Raw genomic sequence first — 17,809 nt, 5'->3', positions numbered from 1 at the left:
CGGGACTCGATCCCAGGACTCTGGGATTATGACCTGGGCCGAAGGCAGACACCCAACGACTGAGCCACCTAGGTGCCCTGAAATAATTTTTTTAAAGATTTATTTTAGAGAGCGCAAGACAGTGAGCTGGGGGGGGAGGGGCAGAGGGAGAAGCAGACCCCTTGCTGAGCAGGGAGCCAGACCTAGGGCTGGATCCCAGGACCCTGGGACCTGAGCTGAAGGCAGATGCTTAACTGACTGAGCCACCCAGGCACCCCTGAAAAATGTAATAATTTAAACAAAAAGCTCAGTGGATGGACTCAACAGCAGAATAGTAGGGACAGAGGAACAAATCGGTGAACTGAAAGATAGGACAAGAGAAATTGTCAAATCTGAACCACAGAGAAAATAGACTGAAAAATATTTTTGAAAGAATACCATCTTAGGGACCTGTGAACTAAAACAAAAAATCTAACATTCATGTCATCAGAGTCCAAGAAGTAGAGAAAGAGGGAAAGACTGAAAAAATACTCAAAGAAATAGTGGTGAAAACTTCCCAAATGTGGCAAGAGATAAAACCTACAGACTTAAGAGGCTGAGTGAATGCAGAGCAGGATAAACTGAAGAAATTCATGACAAGACACATCACAATTAAACTTCTAAAAAATGACACAACTGTAAATGCAGCCAGAGGAATGACACCTCAGCTAGAGGGGAAATGTGTATGTGGCAAAGAAGACAGTGGTATGATATTTTTCAAGTACTAAAAGAAATGTCAACACAGAATCATATACCCAATGAAGATATACATCAGGAATGAAGGAGGAATCAAGATGTTCTCAAATAAAGAAAAACAAAAAATTTGTCACCTGTAGATTCTTAAAGAATGGCTAAAGGAATTTCCCTAAACAGAAAAGATAAAAAAGGAACCTTAGGAAATCAGGAAGAAAGAATGAACATAGTACGAAAATATATAGCTAAATACAATTGGTTTTTCTTTGCTTCTTGAAGCAAATTTAACTGTTTAACAGTTAAAGCAAAAACTGTAACACTGGGCGCCTGGGTGGCTCAGTTGGTTAAGCGACTGCCTTCGGCTCAGGTCATGATCCTGGAGTCCCGGGATCGAGTCCCGCATCGGGCTCCCTGCTTGGCGGGGAGTCTGCTTCTCCCTCTGACCCTCCTCCCTCTCATGCTCTCTGTCTCTCATTCTCTCTGTCTCAAATAAATAAATAAAATCTTTAAAAAAAAAAAAAACTGTAACACTGTGATGTCATTCTAAATTTATGTGGAAGAAATATTTAAGACAATTATAAATGAAGGTTAAAGCGATTTAAATTAAGGGAGGTAAAGTTTCTATACTTCACTCAAACTGCTAGAATGAGGACACCAGTAGACTGATAAAATATATGCACTTATACAAATATGTATATATTTCTATAATGTAATACCTAGACCAACCACTAAAAGAGCTATACAAAAAGGTACACTCAGAAACACTGTAGATGAATCAAAATGGAATTCTAAAAATGTTAAATTAATCTAAAGGAATGCAGGAAAAAGAAAACAAATGAAAAACAGAGAACACAAAACAAAAAATTAAATGGCACACTTAAGCCATAACATGAATTATTACAAAGACTGATAGAGTGGATTAAAAAACATGACACACCTAAGTGCCAACTAGAAGAAATTCACTTCAAATATGTTATAAGCAAGTTGAAAACAAAACAAAATAAATAAAAAATATGTAATATAAAAAAATATGTAATATGCAAACATAATCAAATGAAAGCAGAACTAGCTATATTACTCTCAGATGAAGCAGACATCTGAACAAAGAAAATTACCAAAGACAAAGAGGGTCATTATACAATGATAAAAGGGTAAATCCATCAAGAAGTAGCAATCCTAAATGTGTATGTATCAAACAATGGAACTGCTGAATATGTAAAACAAGAACTGATAGAAATGAAAGGAGCAGTAAACAACTCCACAATTCTAGCTGGAGACTTCAATACCCCTCTCCCAACTATTGATAGAACAACTAGACAGGAAATCAGCAAGAATATAGAGGAATTCAATAACACCATCAAGCAACAGGATCTAATAGACATTTATAGAACATTCCACCCAACAACAGAATACACATTTTTTTCAAGTGTCCTCAAACATATAGTAGGATAAACCATATCCTGAGCCATAAAACAAATCTCAACAAATTTGTAAGAAATGAAATAATACAGTTTCTTCTGTAACCACAATGGGATCAAACTAGAAATTAAGAACAGAGTAACAGGAAAATCTCCAAACACTTGGAAACTAAGTAACACACCTCTTAAATAATTCATGTGTCAAAGAAGAATCTCAAAGGAAATTGAAAAATACACTGAGCTGAATTAACATGAAAACACAATATATCACAATTTGTGGGACACAGGTAAAGCAGTACTGAGAGGGAAATTTATAGCACTAAAAAACACACATTAGAAAAGAGGAAAAGTCTCAAATCAGTAATCCATGCTACCATTTCAAGAACCAAAATAAATACAAAGAAAGCAAAAGGGAGTATATAATAAAGAGCAGAAATCAAAAAAAAGAGAAAAAAGAGAAAAATCAATGAAACAAATATCTTGTTAATATTAAGCCCTAATATAACAATTATATTTTATTGTTTTGTAAATTAATAGTTAATATATTTTATATTCTTTGAAAAGATCGGTAAAAGCAACAGACCTCTAGTAAGACTAACAAAGGAAAAAGTAGGCACAAATTACTAATGTCAAGAATGAAACGGGATATATCACTAAAGACCCTGCAGACATCAATAGAGTAACAGAAGATTATTGTGAACATCTCTAAACAATAAATGTGACAGCTTAGATAAAATGGACCACTTCCTCAAAAAATACAAACAACCACAACTCATCCAATATAAAATAGATAAGTTGAATAGCCCTGTAACTATTAAGGAAATTAATCTTTAAAAAACTACCCCGGGGCGCCTGGGTGGCTCAATTGTTAAGCGTCTGCCTTTGGTTCAGGTCATGGTCCCAGGGTCCTGGGATCGAGCCCTGCATTGGGCTCCTCGCTCTGTGGGAAGACTGCTTCTCCCTCTCCCACTCCCCCTGCTTGTGTTCCCACTTTCACTGTATCTACCTCTGTCAAATGAATAAATAAAATCTTAACAAAAAAAGCCCAAAAAAAACCTACCCCTCCAACCCCAAATCTCCAGGCCTAAATAGTTTCATTAGAGATTCTACTAAATGTTTAAAGAGTAATTAATACCAATCTAGACAATCTCTCTCAAAAAGTAAAAGAGATGGGAACACTTCCCACATCCTTTTGTAAAGACAATACTATCCTAATATCAAAAGTAGATAAAGACAGTACAAAAAACAAAAACAAAAACTACTGACAAACATCCTTCATGAATCCACATGCAAAAATCCTTAACAAAACATTAGCAAGTAGAACTCAGCAAAATATAAAAAAGAATTACACACCATGACAAAGTAGGGTTTATTTCAAGGATGCAAAGCTGGTTCAGTATTTGAAAATCAATCAATGTACTCTACCATATTAACAAGGCTAAAGAAGAAAAATCGCATGGTTGTATAAATCAATGCAGAAAAATTATTTGACAAAATTCAATTCATTCATGATAAAAGATAAAACTTCTCAGAAAACTAATTATAGAGGGAAACTCGACAAAGAATATCTAAAAAACCTACAGCTAACATTATATTTAATGTTCCTCTAAGATTGAGAACAAGTAAGGATAATTCACTCTCCTCTTATTCAATATAGCGCTGGAGGTTTTAGCTAGTGCAATGAGGCAAGAAAAGGAAACAAAATATATATGTATCTGAAAAGAAGAAATAAGACTTTCTCTTATTTACAGATAACATCATGGTCTACAAAAAAACCCGATCTACAAAACTAAGTGAGTTCAGCAAGGTCGCTGAATACAAGATAAATATACAAAAATCAATTATATTTATATATAGTTATATATTATATATACTTATACATATATTTATATATACTAGTAATGAACACATGGAGACCGATATTAAATGCACAATATCATTTATAATCACTCCAAAAACTAAAATACTTAGATGTAAATATAACAAAACACACATAGGATTTGTATGCTGAAAGCTGCACATAGACAGTAACAGAAATCAAAGAAAGGCTAAATGAGTGGAGAGACATACTGTGTTCATGGATTAGATGACACAACATAATAAAGATGTCAGTTCTTCCTAAACTGATATATAGGTTTAACACAATTCCTATCAAAATCCCAGGAGGATTTTTTTTTTGAAGATAAGATTATCCTAAAATTTATATGGAAAGGCAAAGGAACTAGAATAGCTGAAATAATTTTGAAAGAGAATAAAGTGAGATGAATCAGTCATCCTGATTTCAAGACTGATATATAACTATAGTAATCAAGACTGTGGTATTGGCAGAGGGGAAGACATAGATAAAAAAACAGATCAGAGAACCTGGAAACAGACCCACACAAATATGCCTGACTGATTTTTGAGAAAGGTGTGAAAACAATTCAGTTAAGGAAGGATAGCCTTTTCAACAAATGGTGTTGGAGCATGTGAACATCCATAGGCAAAGAAATATACAAAAATTAACTCAAAATAGATTGCAGATTCAAATGTAAAACTTTTAGAGAAAAATTATAGGAGAAAATCTTCAGGCTCTAGGGCTAGGCAAAGTGTTCCCAGACTTGAGACTAAAAACACAATCCATAAAAGGAAAACTGACAAATTAGAGCTCCTTAGGATGAAACACTTTTGGTCTGTGAAAGGCCCTGTTAAGGGGATAAAAAGATAAGCTACAGAGAGGGAGAAAATATTTGCAAGTCAACATTGGCAAAGGACATTATCTAGAATATATGAAGAACTTTCCAAACTCAACAGTTAAAAATTAACACACACACGCAAAATTCGGGTAGAACACAGGCATAAGATGTGAACCAAAGGATACAAGACGGCAAATAAGCACATGAAAAGATGTTCAACATGACTAGCCATTAGGAAAATATAAATTAAAACCACAATGAGATATCACTATAAATCTATTGGATGGCTTAAAAAAAAGCAAAAAAAAACAAACAGTGACAACACCATATGCTGGTGGGGATGTGGAGAAAGTGGATCATTCATACACAGCTGGTGAAAATGAAAAACAGTTTAGCTATTCTGGAAAAGAGTTTGGTGATTTCTTTAAAAACTGAACAAGCTACTCCCACATGACCAGCATTCTTGGGCATTAATCCCACAGAAATAAAGACATGTTCACACAAAAACCTGTATGTGAATATTTATAGGATCTCTATTTGTAACATCCACAGACGGGAAACAACCCAGATATCCCTCATCAGGTAAACAGTTAAACTGTGATAATCCATACCAAGGAATACTACCCAGTAATAAAAAAGGAACCAACTATTGATACACATAACCTGGATGAATCTCCAAAGAATTACACTGAGTGCAAAACACCAACCTCAAAAGTTTATATATTGTATGATTCCATTCTTGAGATGATAAAATTAAAAAATGAAGAACAGATTAAAGATTGCCAGGGGTTAATAAGGAGGTGATGAGAATGAGGAAGGGGGTGTTGCCATGAAAGGACAAGATGAGGGATCCTTGTGGCAATGAAAATGTTCTATATCTTGAATATATCAGTGACAATATCCTGGTTCTGATGTTGTACTGTAGTTTGGCAAGATGTTACCATTGGGAGAAACTTAGGAAAGGGTATAAGGAATCTCTCTGTATTACTTTTTACATCTGCATGTGAATCTACAATGATTTCAAAATAAAATTTTTAATTTAAAAAATTGGTACTTGCTTCTTAATTGTCTTAGTGAGTTTTCTCTATTGGTCAGAACTTGGAAGAGAAGTGGGGAGGTAAGTGGAGAATATAGAGACCAAACCTTATCATAAATCCCACAAGCAACCAAACTTCAGGATTCAGCAGTGAAACCCAGGAAACAATGACAGATGCTTCTGGTTGGCCATAAAGGGTTTATTGTTGTTGTTGTTCCCATTCCTAGTCACAGAACTGTTGCTTACAGTGGAGAACAGTATTTGTTAAATTTGACCAGCAGCCAATTACAGTGCTATTATTTGAGCCACATTAACCTTCCACAGTCATTTTTATGCTTGGTTATGTTTGCTCTAGTACCTTTCTTAAAGAGTGGATATTTGATCAGTTTCCCTATAACAGTGACATTCAATATGATAGCTGCTAATAACCACATGTGGCTACTGAGCATTTGAAATACGCCTCGTCTGAATTGAGATGTTTCATAAGTGTGAAATATACACCCAATTTAGAAAAATCAGTAGTTTTTAAAAAAGAATGAAGAATACCTTAATCTTTTTATATTGATTTCATGTTGAAATGATAACATTTTGGATATACTGGGTTAAATAAAATACATTATAAAAATCGATTTCATCATTTATTTTTAAAAAATGTAGCAACTAGAATTTTTTTTTTTTTATTTAAAGCCTTTTTTTTTAATGTTCAGTTACTAGAAAATTTTAAATTACATTTGTGGCTCAAATTACAGTTGAGTCTATTGGATGACTCTGGAGGTTGAAACAAGGTAACAACTCCAAACAAGCCCCAGCAGTAAATATCTTTTTGATGACTGTAAAGCTAGGTGATTATAACTTCATGAACAGATCACAAACACATTTATTTCTTAGCTTTTGAATAAAGGAAAGTGTTCTCCGTTGGGTCTCTACCAACCCTAGATTTGCTGAAGAGCATTCAGTAGGCAGAAACTGAGTGCTCTAAGGAGTTGCCATATTTATTTACTAAGACATTATTTTGATACAGAACTTTTTGCTTTAGTGCCTGGAATAATTTAGAAGGCAGCTGGAAAGAGTCTCCAAATTCAGGGAAATGGAATGTTACTTACACAAACTGAAAAAAAAAAAAATCTGGCTCAGATTTTTGTTTATGACATGCCTCCACATCTCCTTTGCTTCTGCCAGATCATTTTCTTTGTGCCAAATGCAAGAAGTTTCCAGTGAAGGGAGGCATATTTTTGAAAAGCTCAGGCTTGTTCTGCTTGATACATTAACTTACAAAAAGCAGGTTCGGGAAATTTCCCTCTAGTACAGTGTTGAAAATATCTGTCATGCAATCAGACAACAAAAAGAAATAAAAGGTATTCAAATTGGCAAAGAAGTCAAACTCTCTCTTTTCGCAGACAACGTGATACTTTATGTGGAAAACCCAAAAGACTCCACCCCCAAATTACTAGAAATCATACAGCAATTCAGTAATGTGGCAGGATACAAAATCAATGCACAGAAATCAGTTGCTTTCTTATACACTAACAATGCAACTGTAGAAAGAGAAATTAGAGAAATGATTCCATTTACAATAGCACCCAAAACCATAAGATACCTTGGAATAAACCTAACCAAAGAGGTAAAGGATCTATACTCTAGGAACTACAAAACACTCATGAAAGAAATTGAAGAAGACACAAAAAGATGGAAAAATATTCCATGCTCATGGATCGGAAGAATAAACATTGTTAAAATGTCTATGCTACCCAGAGCAATCCATACCTTCAATGCCATCCCGATCAAAATTCCAATGACATTTTTCAAAGTGCTGGAACAAACAATCCTAAAATTTGTATGGAATCAGAAAAGACCCCGAATCGCCAAGGAAATGTTGAAAAAGAAAAACAAAGCTGGGGGCATCATGTTGCCCGATTTCAAGCTATATTACAAAGCAGTGATCACCAAGACAGCATGGTACTGGCACAAAAACAGACAGATAGACCAATGGAACAGAATAGAGAGCCCAGATATGGACCCTCAACTCTATGGTCAAATAATCTTTGACAAAGCAGGAAAAAACATGCAATGGAAAAAAGACAGTCTCTTCAATAAATGGTGCTGGGAAAATTGGACAGCCACATGCAGAAGAATGAAACTCGACCATTCTCTAACACCATTCACAAAGATAAACTCAAAGTGGATGAAAGACCTCAATGTGAGACAGGAATCCATCAAAATCCTAGAGGAGAACATAGGCAGTAACCTCTCTGACATCGGCCACAGCAACTTCTTTCAAGCTATATCTCCAAAGGCTAGTGAAACAAAAGCAAAAATGAACTTTTGGGACTTCATCAAGATAAAAAGCTTCTGCACAGCAAAGGAGACAGTCAACAAAACAAAGAGGCAACCCACAGAATGGGAGAAGATATTTGCAAATGACACTACAGATAAAGGGCTGGTATCCAAGATCTATAAAGAACTTCTCAAACTCAACACCCAAAAAACAAATAATCAAGTCAAAAAGTGGGCAGAAGATATGAACAGACACTTCTCTGAAGAAGACATACAAATGGCTAACAGAGACATGAAAAACTGTTCATCATTATTAGCCATCAGGGAAATCCAAATCAAAACCACACTGAGATACCACCTTACACCAATTAGAATGGTAAAAATGGACAGGGAAAGAAACAACAAATGTTGGAGAGGTTGTGGAGAAAGGGGAACCCTCTTACACTGTTGGTGGGAATGCAAGTTGGTACAGCCACTTTGGAAAACAGTGTGGAGGTGCCTCAAAAATTTAAAAATAGAGCTACCCTATGACCCAGCAATTGCACTCCTGGGTATTTACCCCAAAGACACAGATGTAGTGAAAAGAAGGGCCATATGCACCCCAATGTTCATAGCAGCAATGTCCGCAATAGCCAGACTGTGGAAAGAGCCGAGATGCCCTTCAACAGATGAATGGATAAAGAAGATGTGGTCCGTATATACCATGGAATATTACTCAGCCATCAGAAAGGATGAATACCCACCATTTGCATCAACATGGATGGGACTGGAGGAGATTATGCTAAGTGAAATAAGTCAAGCAGAGAAAGTCAATTATCATATGGTTTCACTTATTTGTGGAACATAAGGAATAGCATGGAGGACATTAGGAGAAGGAAGGGAAAAATGAAGGGGGTTGGGAATCGGAGGGAGAGATGAACCATGAGAGACTATGGAACTCTGAGAAACAAACAGGGTTTTAGAGGGGGGGGGGGATTGGTTAGCCCGGTGATGGGTATTAAGGAGAGCATGTACTGCATGGGGCACTGGGTGTTATACGAAAACAATGGATCATGGATCACCACATCAAAAACCAATGATGTATTGTATGGTGACTAACATAACATTAAAAAAAAAAAAAACAATGACAAAACAAGAGCGTACCATACATTTCAAACTCAAAAAAAAAAAAATCTGTCATGAAACTTAAGGAGAGTGCTTTTATGTGTTCAAGATGTCTGTGTATCAACCTCTCCGTGTCCTCGCTGCATCTTGCTCCAGGGTTTGGTGGCAATCTTGAAAAGAGAAAAGTGTAGGAAGGGAAACTAATGCCATAAGCAACTCTTTAGCTCCTACTCAGAGTAGCATGGAGTTGTATCCACGGTCCCAGAAGTTCACACCTTCTTACTTCCTTCCCACAGTGTCCATCCAACAGCTGAACTCCTTGCCCTTGCCATATACTAAAGGGGTTGCCCACAAATTATTCCTAGGTGTGTGCCATAAAACAGGCTTTATTTTTCTGTAAGAACAATGTTACAACTAAATCACAGATACGCTGAATAATATTTCACAAAAAGCAAACAGCCTATAGGAATTTAAGGTAAAAAATATACTGTGAAATTTTAAAAGATGCTCACAAAGGTACTTTACAAGGGGACCAATGTACTAAAATATCCATGTCCAGCAAACACAAATACAATTTTATCACCCCAAGTTTGACCTAACACTAAAATGTTAGCAATCCTAAGTACTAAGTATTTAAAAACAATTTTTCTTGCCTTCTTAAAAGTTAGAAGGGCTTTTGGGAGATGATTTGAATATCCCACTTACAAAGTTTTCCAAGGAAGTCAGAATTACAACTTCTTTTCCCTCTTGATAAATATTCTCTACTTTTGGTTATATTGCCCACATGTAACTATATTGTTTATTGTGCTTTGTAAACAACAGACTCCGTAGTACTTAATTTATAGATGGGAATTCAAAAAATCATGAACATCCCACCAAATATTGGTCCCATTTCTACTTGCATTTCTCCAGTAACAGGGAACTCGCTTCCTACAGAAGCAGTCCATTCCATTTTTAGATCTCTCTCCTTTCACTGAGTTTTAGGTTATTTTCCTATAGTTCCTCATGTATTACTAATTCCCTTCAGAAAGCCAAAGAACAAGGCAAATCCCTCTTCCTTATGCCAGCCCTCTCATATCCACAGAGTGCTAATGTACTGGGTTCTCTAGAGAACACGAGTCTGAGAAAGTTGAAGGAATTGTCCATACTCTTTGTGCTGTGTTGAAGCACATTAGGAATTAACCTTACAAAGTTAAAGATCTCTGATCAAACTACATTTAAGTACAGACAAATATACTTTGTGGAAAAAAAGAATCTTATTTATGTAGAGGAGAACTCCCTATGATCAAGTAATGCTGTTTTGTTTCAAGGTCAGTGAGTGCATCGGGCTATAATAAATTCAAATAAGTAATCATCCTTACGTGTGAAAACAGTTTCTTCTTAAAGGCCACCCTTTGTGTTGCCCGTTCACACATTATCTGCAAAGCGCGTTCTGCCACTCCTACTGTTCTCATACAGTGATGAATTCTGCCGGGTCCAAGGCGGCCTTGGGCAATTTCAAATCCCCTACCTTCACCTGTAAGAAAGAAAGGAGAACATGAAAGTGGCCACAGCCCACACTTTGTTATTTACACAAATCTTGAAAAATGATGAGCTGCCCCCTCAATGAGAATGGCATTCCGGTAGGAAAAAAGCTCTATAATAACGTTCATTATTTATGGAACTTCTGATTTCTATGTTTTTTAAACCATCATTGTTAAACATTTTAATCCAATTTAAGAACTGTTTCTTGAGTACCAACTGTGCATATATTTTATAAGTGCTGCAGTGGTTACAAAGGTAGATAAGACATAGTCCCTACACTAGGAGTTCAGAATCCAGAAGTGGGGACAAGGATGCTAGAGATAAGGGATATGGAGGAGAACAAAGAAAGGCAAAGGAGAGACAGATTGTATCCTGAGGGCCTGGCAAGCAGCAGGGGCTTGTTGAGTGGATGCCGTGAAGAACACAAAACTTTTCTGAAAGAAGTGCCACTCAAGATGTTCTCTGAAGGTTGGGTAGGATTCCAATAAGCAAAAGGATGAAGTCATTCCAGGCATTCAGTATGCAAAGTTATTTATGCTTCTAATGTGTTTATATATAAAACTTGAATTCAGAAAGTACATTGAGGCTTTCTTAAAACAAGTAGAGGCCTAAAGTCACGTTTTAGGAAAAAGTATGTTGCTCTTGTACATTTTTTGTATTTAGTTGTGTATTCAATTGATGTCATATATAAAACCACATCAAACACTTAAATAAAATATTATTCCATGTAAGAAAACCCACCATGAAAAAATGTTCCCTTACAAATGGGGTAAGGGAAAAATATCTAAATCAAGATACATTTCCTATCTTTTCCAGATTTAGACCTGAAAATATTTTAGTACACAGTACTGGAGAATCATTTTTCTAACTTATCTCACCTAGTATTAAATTGGTGACAGGAACTCGTACTTGATTAAAATGGATCTCAAAATGTCCTCCATGGAAATTATCTATAAATAAAGAGCAAAATGAGTTGATCAAAAAAATACTCATATATAATTAATAATTACTCAAAGAAATTACTCAGAAGTAGGACTTAAAAGCCTCATATGTTGGATATTCCTAGGCAGACCCTGAGTTCTGAACCCCTAGGATCCCATAACCTAGAAAACTCTTCAATGGTTCCACTTAGAAGAGATTTTAGAAATCATTTGATCTAGAGTTTCAAATTTATTTTCTGAAGTTGTAGAGTTACTAAAATGGAAGGTGACTTCACAGATCCAATCAGATTATCTTATTATTATTTTATTATTGCTTCTTCTTTGAGATTTTTAATATATGGGCTTCCATAGAAAATTTTGCTTGGGGGAAAAAAAAGGTTCCAACAGTTCAAAAATTCAAAGTGAGTAATGTAATTCAAGTTTCTTATTTTATCATTGTGTAAATCAATGCCTGAAGATGCAAAGAGCCTCCTGGAAGGGACAGAGCCGGCTGAGCATTCAAGACAAAGCAGAGACTGGACCTTGAGGTATGTTTGCTCCCAGTCCAGGCTTGTTCACTACGTGTTTATCTCTTGGAAATGCTGGTATTTCATGGAGACTGGGAACACTTTTGTCTTTACATCACACTGCCTACCCCTCCTCATGCTCCCCACCCACTCCCCATCAAGTTCTAGAGATAATCTCATGCTAACTCCACACCCTTTTCCTGTCAGAATAGACATTAATAATCAACCTTCTCCACAACTGTTTCTTTTGGCCTTGGGCATGGGAGTTGGAGAGGGTGCTGGTGAATTTGTCTCACAGAAAATTCAAACACAGGTTCTGCAATGGAGGTGATTTCCAGGCAACTTAAATTATAAATCCATTTTGGGGGTCTTCAGGCCATTGCTCTGCAACCTAACAAATCCCATTGCACAATTTGCTCTAGTGAGCTTGTTCCTCACCATCCTGCAAACTACACTTAATCTGTGGGTGTATTCTATAGCTGCATCCTATGGAAGGTGATGTCAAATGTTCTATAAAAACTCCAAGTCTTACATCTGCTACTTGAACATTTTTATTAGCCATATTCAACAATAAAGAGAAAGCCAGAGTCACCACAGAAGATCACGTGGATCAGGTTCAATAAACTTTTCCAAAGCATTTACCTGCTGACTTGCTATAATATACTGATACTATAATAATTAATATAATAATTAATTATAATATAATATATAATATACTTGCTATAATAGTTATCGCTACTGTCTCCTTCCCCTAGCATGTAAGCTTGGTGAGGGCAGAGATCCTAGCCTATTGTGTTCACTAATGTATTCTAAGCACCTAGAACAGTGGTCAGCCCTCAATAAATACTTGCTGAGTGAATGACCTGAGCAGCAAGGGAACAATGAACTGGAGCCTGAGGTGGGTGGCAGGAAACAAAAGTATCCTTGCTTTTTAGAAATTCCACCCAAAGGACAGAAGGAAGGAAAAGTTTTGCATTCGAATCAGTCAAAACTCATTTCTTAGTAATAGCTTTTGTAGTTTGATTGGTTAAGAAAGCTAAACTTAAAGATAAAAATGAATTTTATTGGGGTGCCTGGGTGGCTCAGTCGGTTAAGCGTCCACCTCTTGATTTTGGCTTGGGTCATGATCTTAGGGTCGTGAGATCAAGCCCCTCGTTGGGCTGCGCCCTGGGCGTGGAGCCTATTTAAGATTCTCTTTCTCCCCCTCTGTCCCCTACCCCCATTCTCTCTCTCTTACAAAAAAAAAAAAAAAAAAAGAAAAGTGAATTTTATTGTGGATTACTATTTTTCTAAGTCTATTTCATTAATCCATTCTCCTGGATGACAGACGCAGCAGTCTTAGTCGCTGTTCCTTGAATACAATCTACCCTTTCCCAAAAGTAAACAAAATGAGGTCCAGTGCTGCATCACTTCTCTTTATTTGCTCTGAGTTCCACTGGCATTTATACTAAGACAGTTGTTAGCACCAAAGGATTTCTAAGAACACATCTTCTACATTATAACGTTATCTGTTCCCTTCAGCCTTACTGTATATTTCAGTTGTCCTGCTTGCTAATGCACGCTCGTGTTGGTTGAGTACTTACCCATGTAGCCAAAAACTGACAAAGGTCTTATTATTTCTACTCCAGGTGTGTTGATAGGAACAAGAACCATGCTGTGTTGTTTGTATCTGGTTAAAGAAAAACAGATGTTAGGAAAAGTGTGCTAAGTGGAAAAATAAAACATGCTAGGTAGAGTTGCAATTGTCATTTTTTTGTTGTTAGTATGTAATCATGTAAGCAATGATGTCTGGAATGGGAATTGTGTAAAAGACATATATCAAGCAGAGTTGGATGCAGGCTGTGATCTGGACAGTAACAATGATTTGAAATAAAGTTATTTGACTGAGGCTTCTCATTGCTCAGCAATGGAAACTGGGAACTGATACACAATATCAAATGTTGCAAGACTATATGGTCTTTGATCGATATATCTAATCACTTAATTACTTATAGACAGTCCTGAAAATTTTTATATGTTTTATAATCTGATCCAAATAGCTTTGAGGATTCAGCAACACTTTTTAATATAGGAAATTCCACAGTGAAGAACATACAGCAACACTTCCTAAAATGTTTCCTAAATATAATCTTATAGTGAAATAACTGTGAAACACAAATGTGACATTAATCTCACATTTTATATTATTATGCCTTGTAAGTCCAAATGGTGCATTAAAAAAAAAAATCTTTTTAGACAGGGAGGAAGAGACAGAGGGGTGGGAGAGGCAGAGGGAGAGAGAGAATCTTAAGCAGCCTCAATGCCCAGTGCAGAGCCCGACACAGGGCTCAGTCTCACAACCCTGAGATCATGACCTGAGTGGAAACCAACAGTTGGACACTTAACTGACTGAGCCACCCAGGCACCCCAACCAAATGGTGCATTGTAAGTAAATTACGTGGGTAGAAAGAAAGAGCAATTCTTATTCCCACATAGATTTCTCAATCACAATTATTTTATTACCTGGTTGCAGAGGCATTTTTAGTTCTTCCCAAAACAATTGCAATTGTGCACTTTGGATTTCCAGCTCCTAAAACCAGGGGGAAAATGAGCAGAATAAATCATAAAAAGAAATTTTTAGTCTGACATTTCACCCTAAAAGTTCTAATCCTTCCAAGTTTATCTTGCAAAAAAATAGGAAGAAAACCCTTGATTCATTAGAAAAGTGCTTATGTGCAAAACTGTACATCACCGAAGAAAAATGACCAGGCAAAGCCAAGAGTAGACTCCATCAATAAGAGCTGCTGCACAAATATAACCAGAAGTCAAAGACACAAAACAGCTGCAACCCTTAGATAAAGTGATGGGTCTCCCATTCATACTCATTTCAGCATGTTAGAAAGGCTGTGAAATTCTTCTAGCGTATTTCCTCCGGTTTAGATCTCCTATTTTCTGACATATGAACAACAAAGTATTACAACTTATATGGTATTAACTACCCAGCCAGTGGCTGAGAAAGACCTCATTTCCCCCACCATGGAGCTGGGTGAAGGTGAGTTGGTCTGAGGATCTCAGTACCTATACTGACTATACCATTTGGTCAAGACATACTAAGGAGCAGCTGAGGATTATTTACTTGGAGTTGTCCACATATATAAGGCTCTGATTCCACCATCAGTAAGCCTAGGTTCTCATTTTTTTATTAAAGGTCGGGAATTTGAAAAATAAAGTTCTTTCCATTTTAATGCAAACTTTTATTTTATTACAGTTCAGAGCTCTATGGCAATTCCCTAAAGGGGCCTTCTTACAAAAACTACATTTCTTTCTCACCTGTTAAGTCTAAGCATCTGGTCCCTCAGGGAAACTACCATTTAACTGGCTTTCTAATTACAAGGCCACACACCACAGGGTCAGACTAAGTTAAACACATCCGTACAAAGCCTTTAAACAAATTATCAGATTCTTTTTTCTAACTTCTTATAAAAAAATGGTTTCAAGAGATCTGAAATCATATGAACATTCAATGAGAACTATTGGGAATTATGTCAAATACAGCAGTGCCCCCTTATCCACAAGGGATATGTTCCAAGAACCCCAAATAGATGCCTTAGACTGTGACTGGGCCAACTCCTATATATACTCCTTTTACCTATACATACACACCTATGATAAAGTTTAATTTATAACTTAGACATAGTAAGAATTAACAACTAATAAAATAGAACAATTATAACAATATACTGTAATAAAAGGTTGTGAATGTTTTGATTAGGCAAGAAATAGAGACCAAGGCAAACAGAGATAAAGAAACAGAAGGATAAAAGTCAAGAGTAAAGTTAGAGAGAAGGGGTTTATACTTTAAACCCCAGGACTCACATTTGAAATTTTAAAATTCCTTACAGTTGAATCTCTGGCTCTATAGAAGAAATAAATGAAACAGAATGTACAGTCATAACTGTACTCTTGTATTTTTGGTCTAACTGAGGAGATACTAAATAAGCAGAAAACCATACAGTAGAAACCAATCTAGAATTTGCTAGAGCTCAGAATGGAAACCAAATTGGTAGCTTGCTTATTTATTTATTTAATCTATTTATTTATTTAGAGAGCATGCACATGAGCAGGGGGAGAGGCAGAGGAAGAGGGAGAGAAAAAATCCCAAGCAGGCATTGCACTGAGCGAGGAGCCTGACTCAGGGCTCAATCCCACGACCCTGAGATCATGACCGGAGTCGAAATCAAGAGTCAGATGCTCAACCGACTGAACAACCCAGGCGCCCCTTGGTAGATTTTCTAAAACCAACTTGGAGAGATTCAAGAGTGCAGAAATTTGTTTGTCCTCCATTACTCCTGAGATTCCACTGAAATAAATATATAAAAGTATAACGAAGGCACAGCCATAACAGAAAAGGAAGCAGAGAAGGTGAGGCATAGGATTGGGGATGTTGGTGGTCACCAACAGATGAAAGATTTTAATAAATATCTAGGAAGCAGATGAGGCAAGCTGATCAGTGAAATGGGCAGAGAAGTCAGAGTCTTGAAAATGATGTAAAAAACTGCAAAGGAAGAGGGTTCTGGTCCCAGAGTCAGAAAGTATGACTGAGAAGCAAGGCTACCAAAGGTGAATTAATTCAAGATTTATAGGTGGGCAGATGTACCAGGTGGCCCTCCCATAGGCAGGTATGTGACACATAGCCTGAAAAAGAGAAGTATGTAGCATGTTACAAAAAAAAACTGAATAAAATTATTCTGAGACTTGGAGCCTGTAGCTTGAAAACTAGCTTCCCATCAGTGACTCTAAACTGAGTCCCAGTCCTCCTCCACCAAAAGTTTCTTTTTTTTTTTTATTCTTATGTTAATCCCCATACATTACATCATTAGTTTTAGATGAAGTGTTCCATGATTCATTGTTTGTGCATAACACCCAGTGCTCCATGCAGAATGTGCCCTCCTCAATACCCACCACCAGGCTAACCCATCCTCCCACCCCCCTCCCCTCTAGAACCCTCAGTTTGTTTTTCAGAGTCCATCGTCTCTCATGGTCGTCTACCCCTCTGATATCCCCCGCTTCATTCTTCCCCTCCCACTACCTTCTTCTTCTTCTTTTTTTTTTTTTCTTAACATATATTGCATTATTTGTTTCAGAGGTACAGATCTGAGATTCAACAGTCTTGCACAATTCACAGCGCTTACCAGAGCACATACCCTCCCCAGTGTCTATCACCCAGTCACCCCATCCCTCCCACCCCACCCCCCACTCCAGCAACCCTCAGTTTGTTTCCTGCGATTAAGAACTCCTCGTATCAGTGAGGTGATATGATACATGTCTTTCTCTGTTTGACTTATTTCACTCAACATAATACCCTCCAGTTCCATCCACGTCGTTGCAAATGGCAAGATCTCATTCCTTTTGATGGCTGCATAATATTCCATTGTATATATATACCACATCTTCTTTATCCATTCATCTGTCGATGGACATCTTGGCTCTGTCCACAGTTTGGCTATTGTGGACATTCCTGCTATAAACATCGGGGTGCACGTACCCCTTCGGATCCCTACTTTTGTATCTTTGGGGTAAATACCCAGTAGTGCAATTGCTGGATCATATGGTAGCTCTATTTTCAACTTTTTGAGGAACC

General features: G+C 36.9%; 1 protein-coding gene across 1 annotated transcript in view; it reads right to left on the bottom strand.

The window, feature by feature from the left end:
* The window catches only part of ACAD11 (acyl-CoA dehydrogenase family member 11), a 106,894-nt gene that overhangs the window by 10,637 nt on the left and 78,448 nt on the right, over positions 1 to 17,809 (bottom strand). Inside the window, exons 14-17 of the mRNA XM_044915633.1 lie at positions 14,692 to 14,758; positions 13,773 to 13,858; positions 11,621 to 11,692; positions 10,580 to 10,734 (exon numbers count right to left, since the gene is read on the bottom strand). Coding sequence (XP_044771568.1) covers positions 10,580 to 10,734; positions 11,621 to 11,692; positions 13,773 to 13,858; positions 14,692 to 14,758 — 380 coding nt within the window. The remainder of the gene's footprint in view (positions 1 to 10,579; positions 10,735 to 11,620; positions 11,693 to 13,772; positions 13,859 to 14,691; positions 14,759 to 17,809) is intronic.

This window comes from Neomonachus schauinslandi, chromosome 1 (genome assembly GCF_002201575.2).
Source record: "Neomonachus schauinslandi chromosome 1, ASM220157v2, whole genome shotgun sequence".
In the NCBI taxonomy this organism is placed as follows: Eukaryota; Metazoa; Chordata; class Mammalia; order Carnivora; family Phocidae; genus Neomonachus; species Neomonachus schauinslandi.
This window is presented reverse-complemented; position numbering and strand designations above follow the sequence as displayed.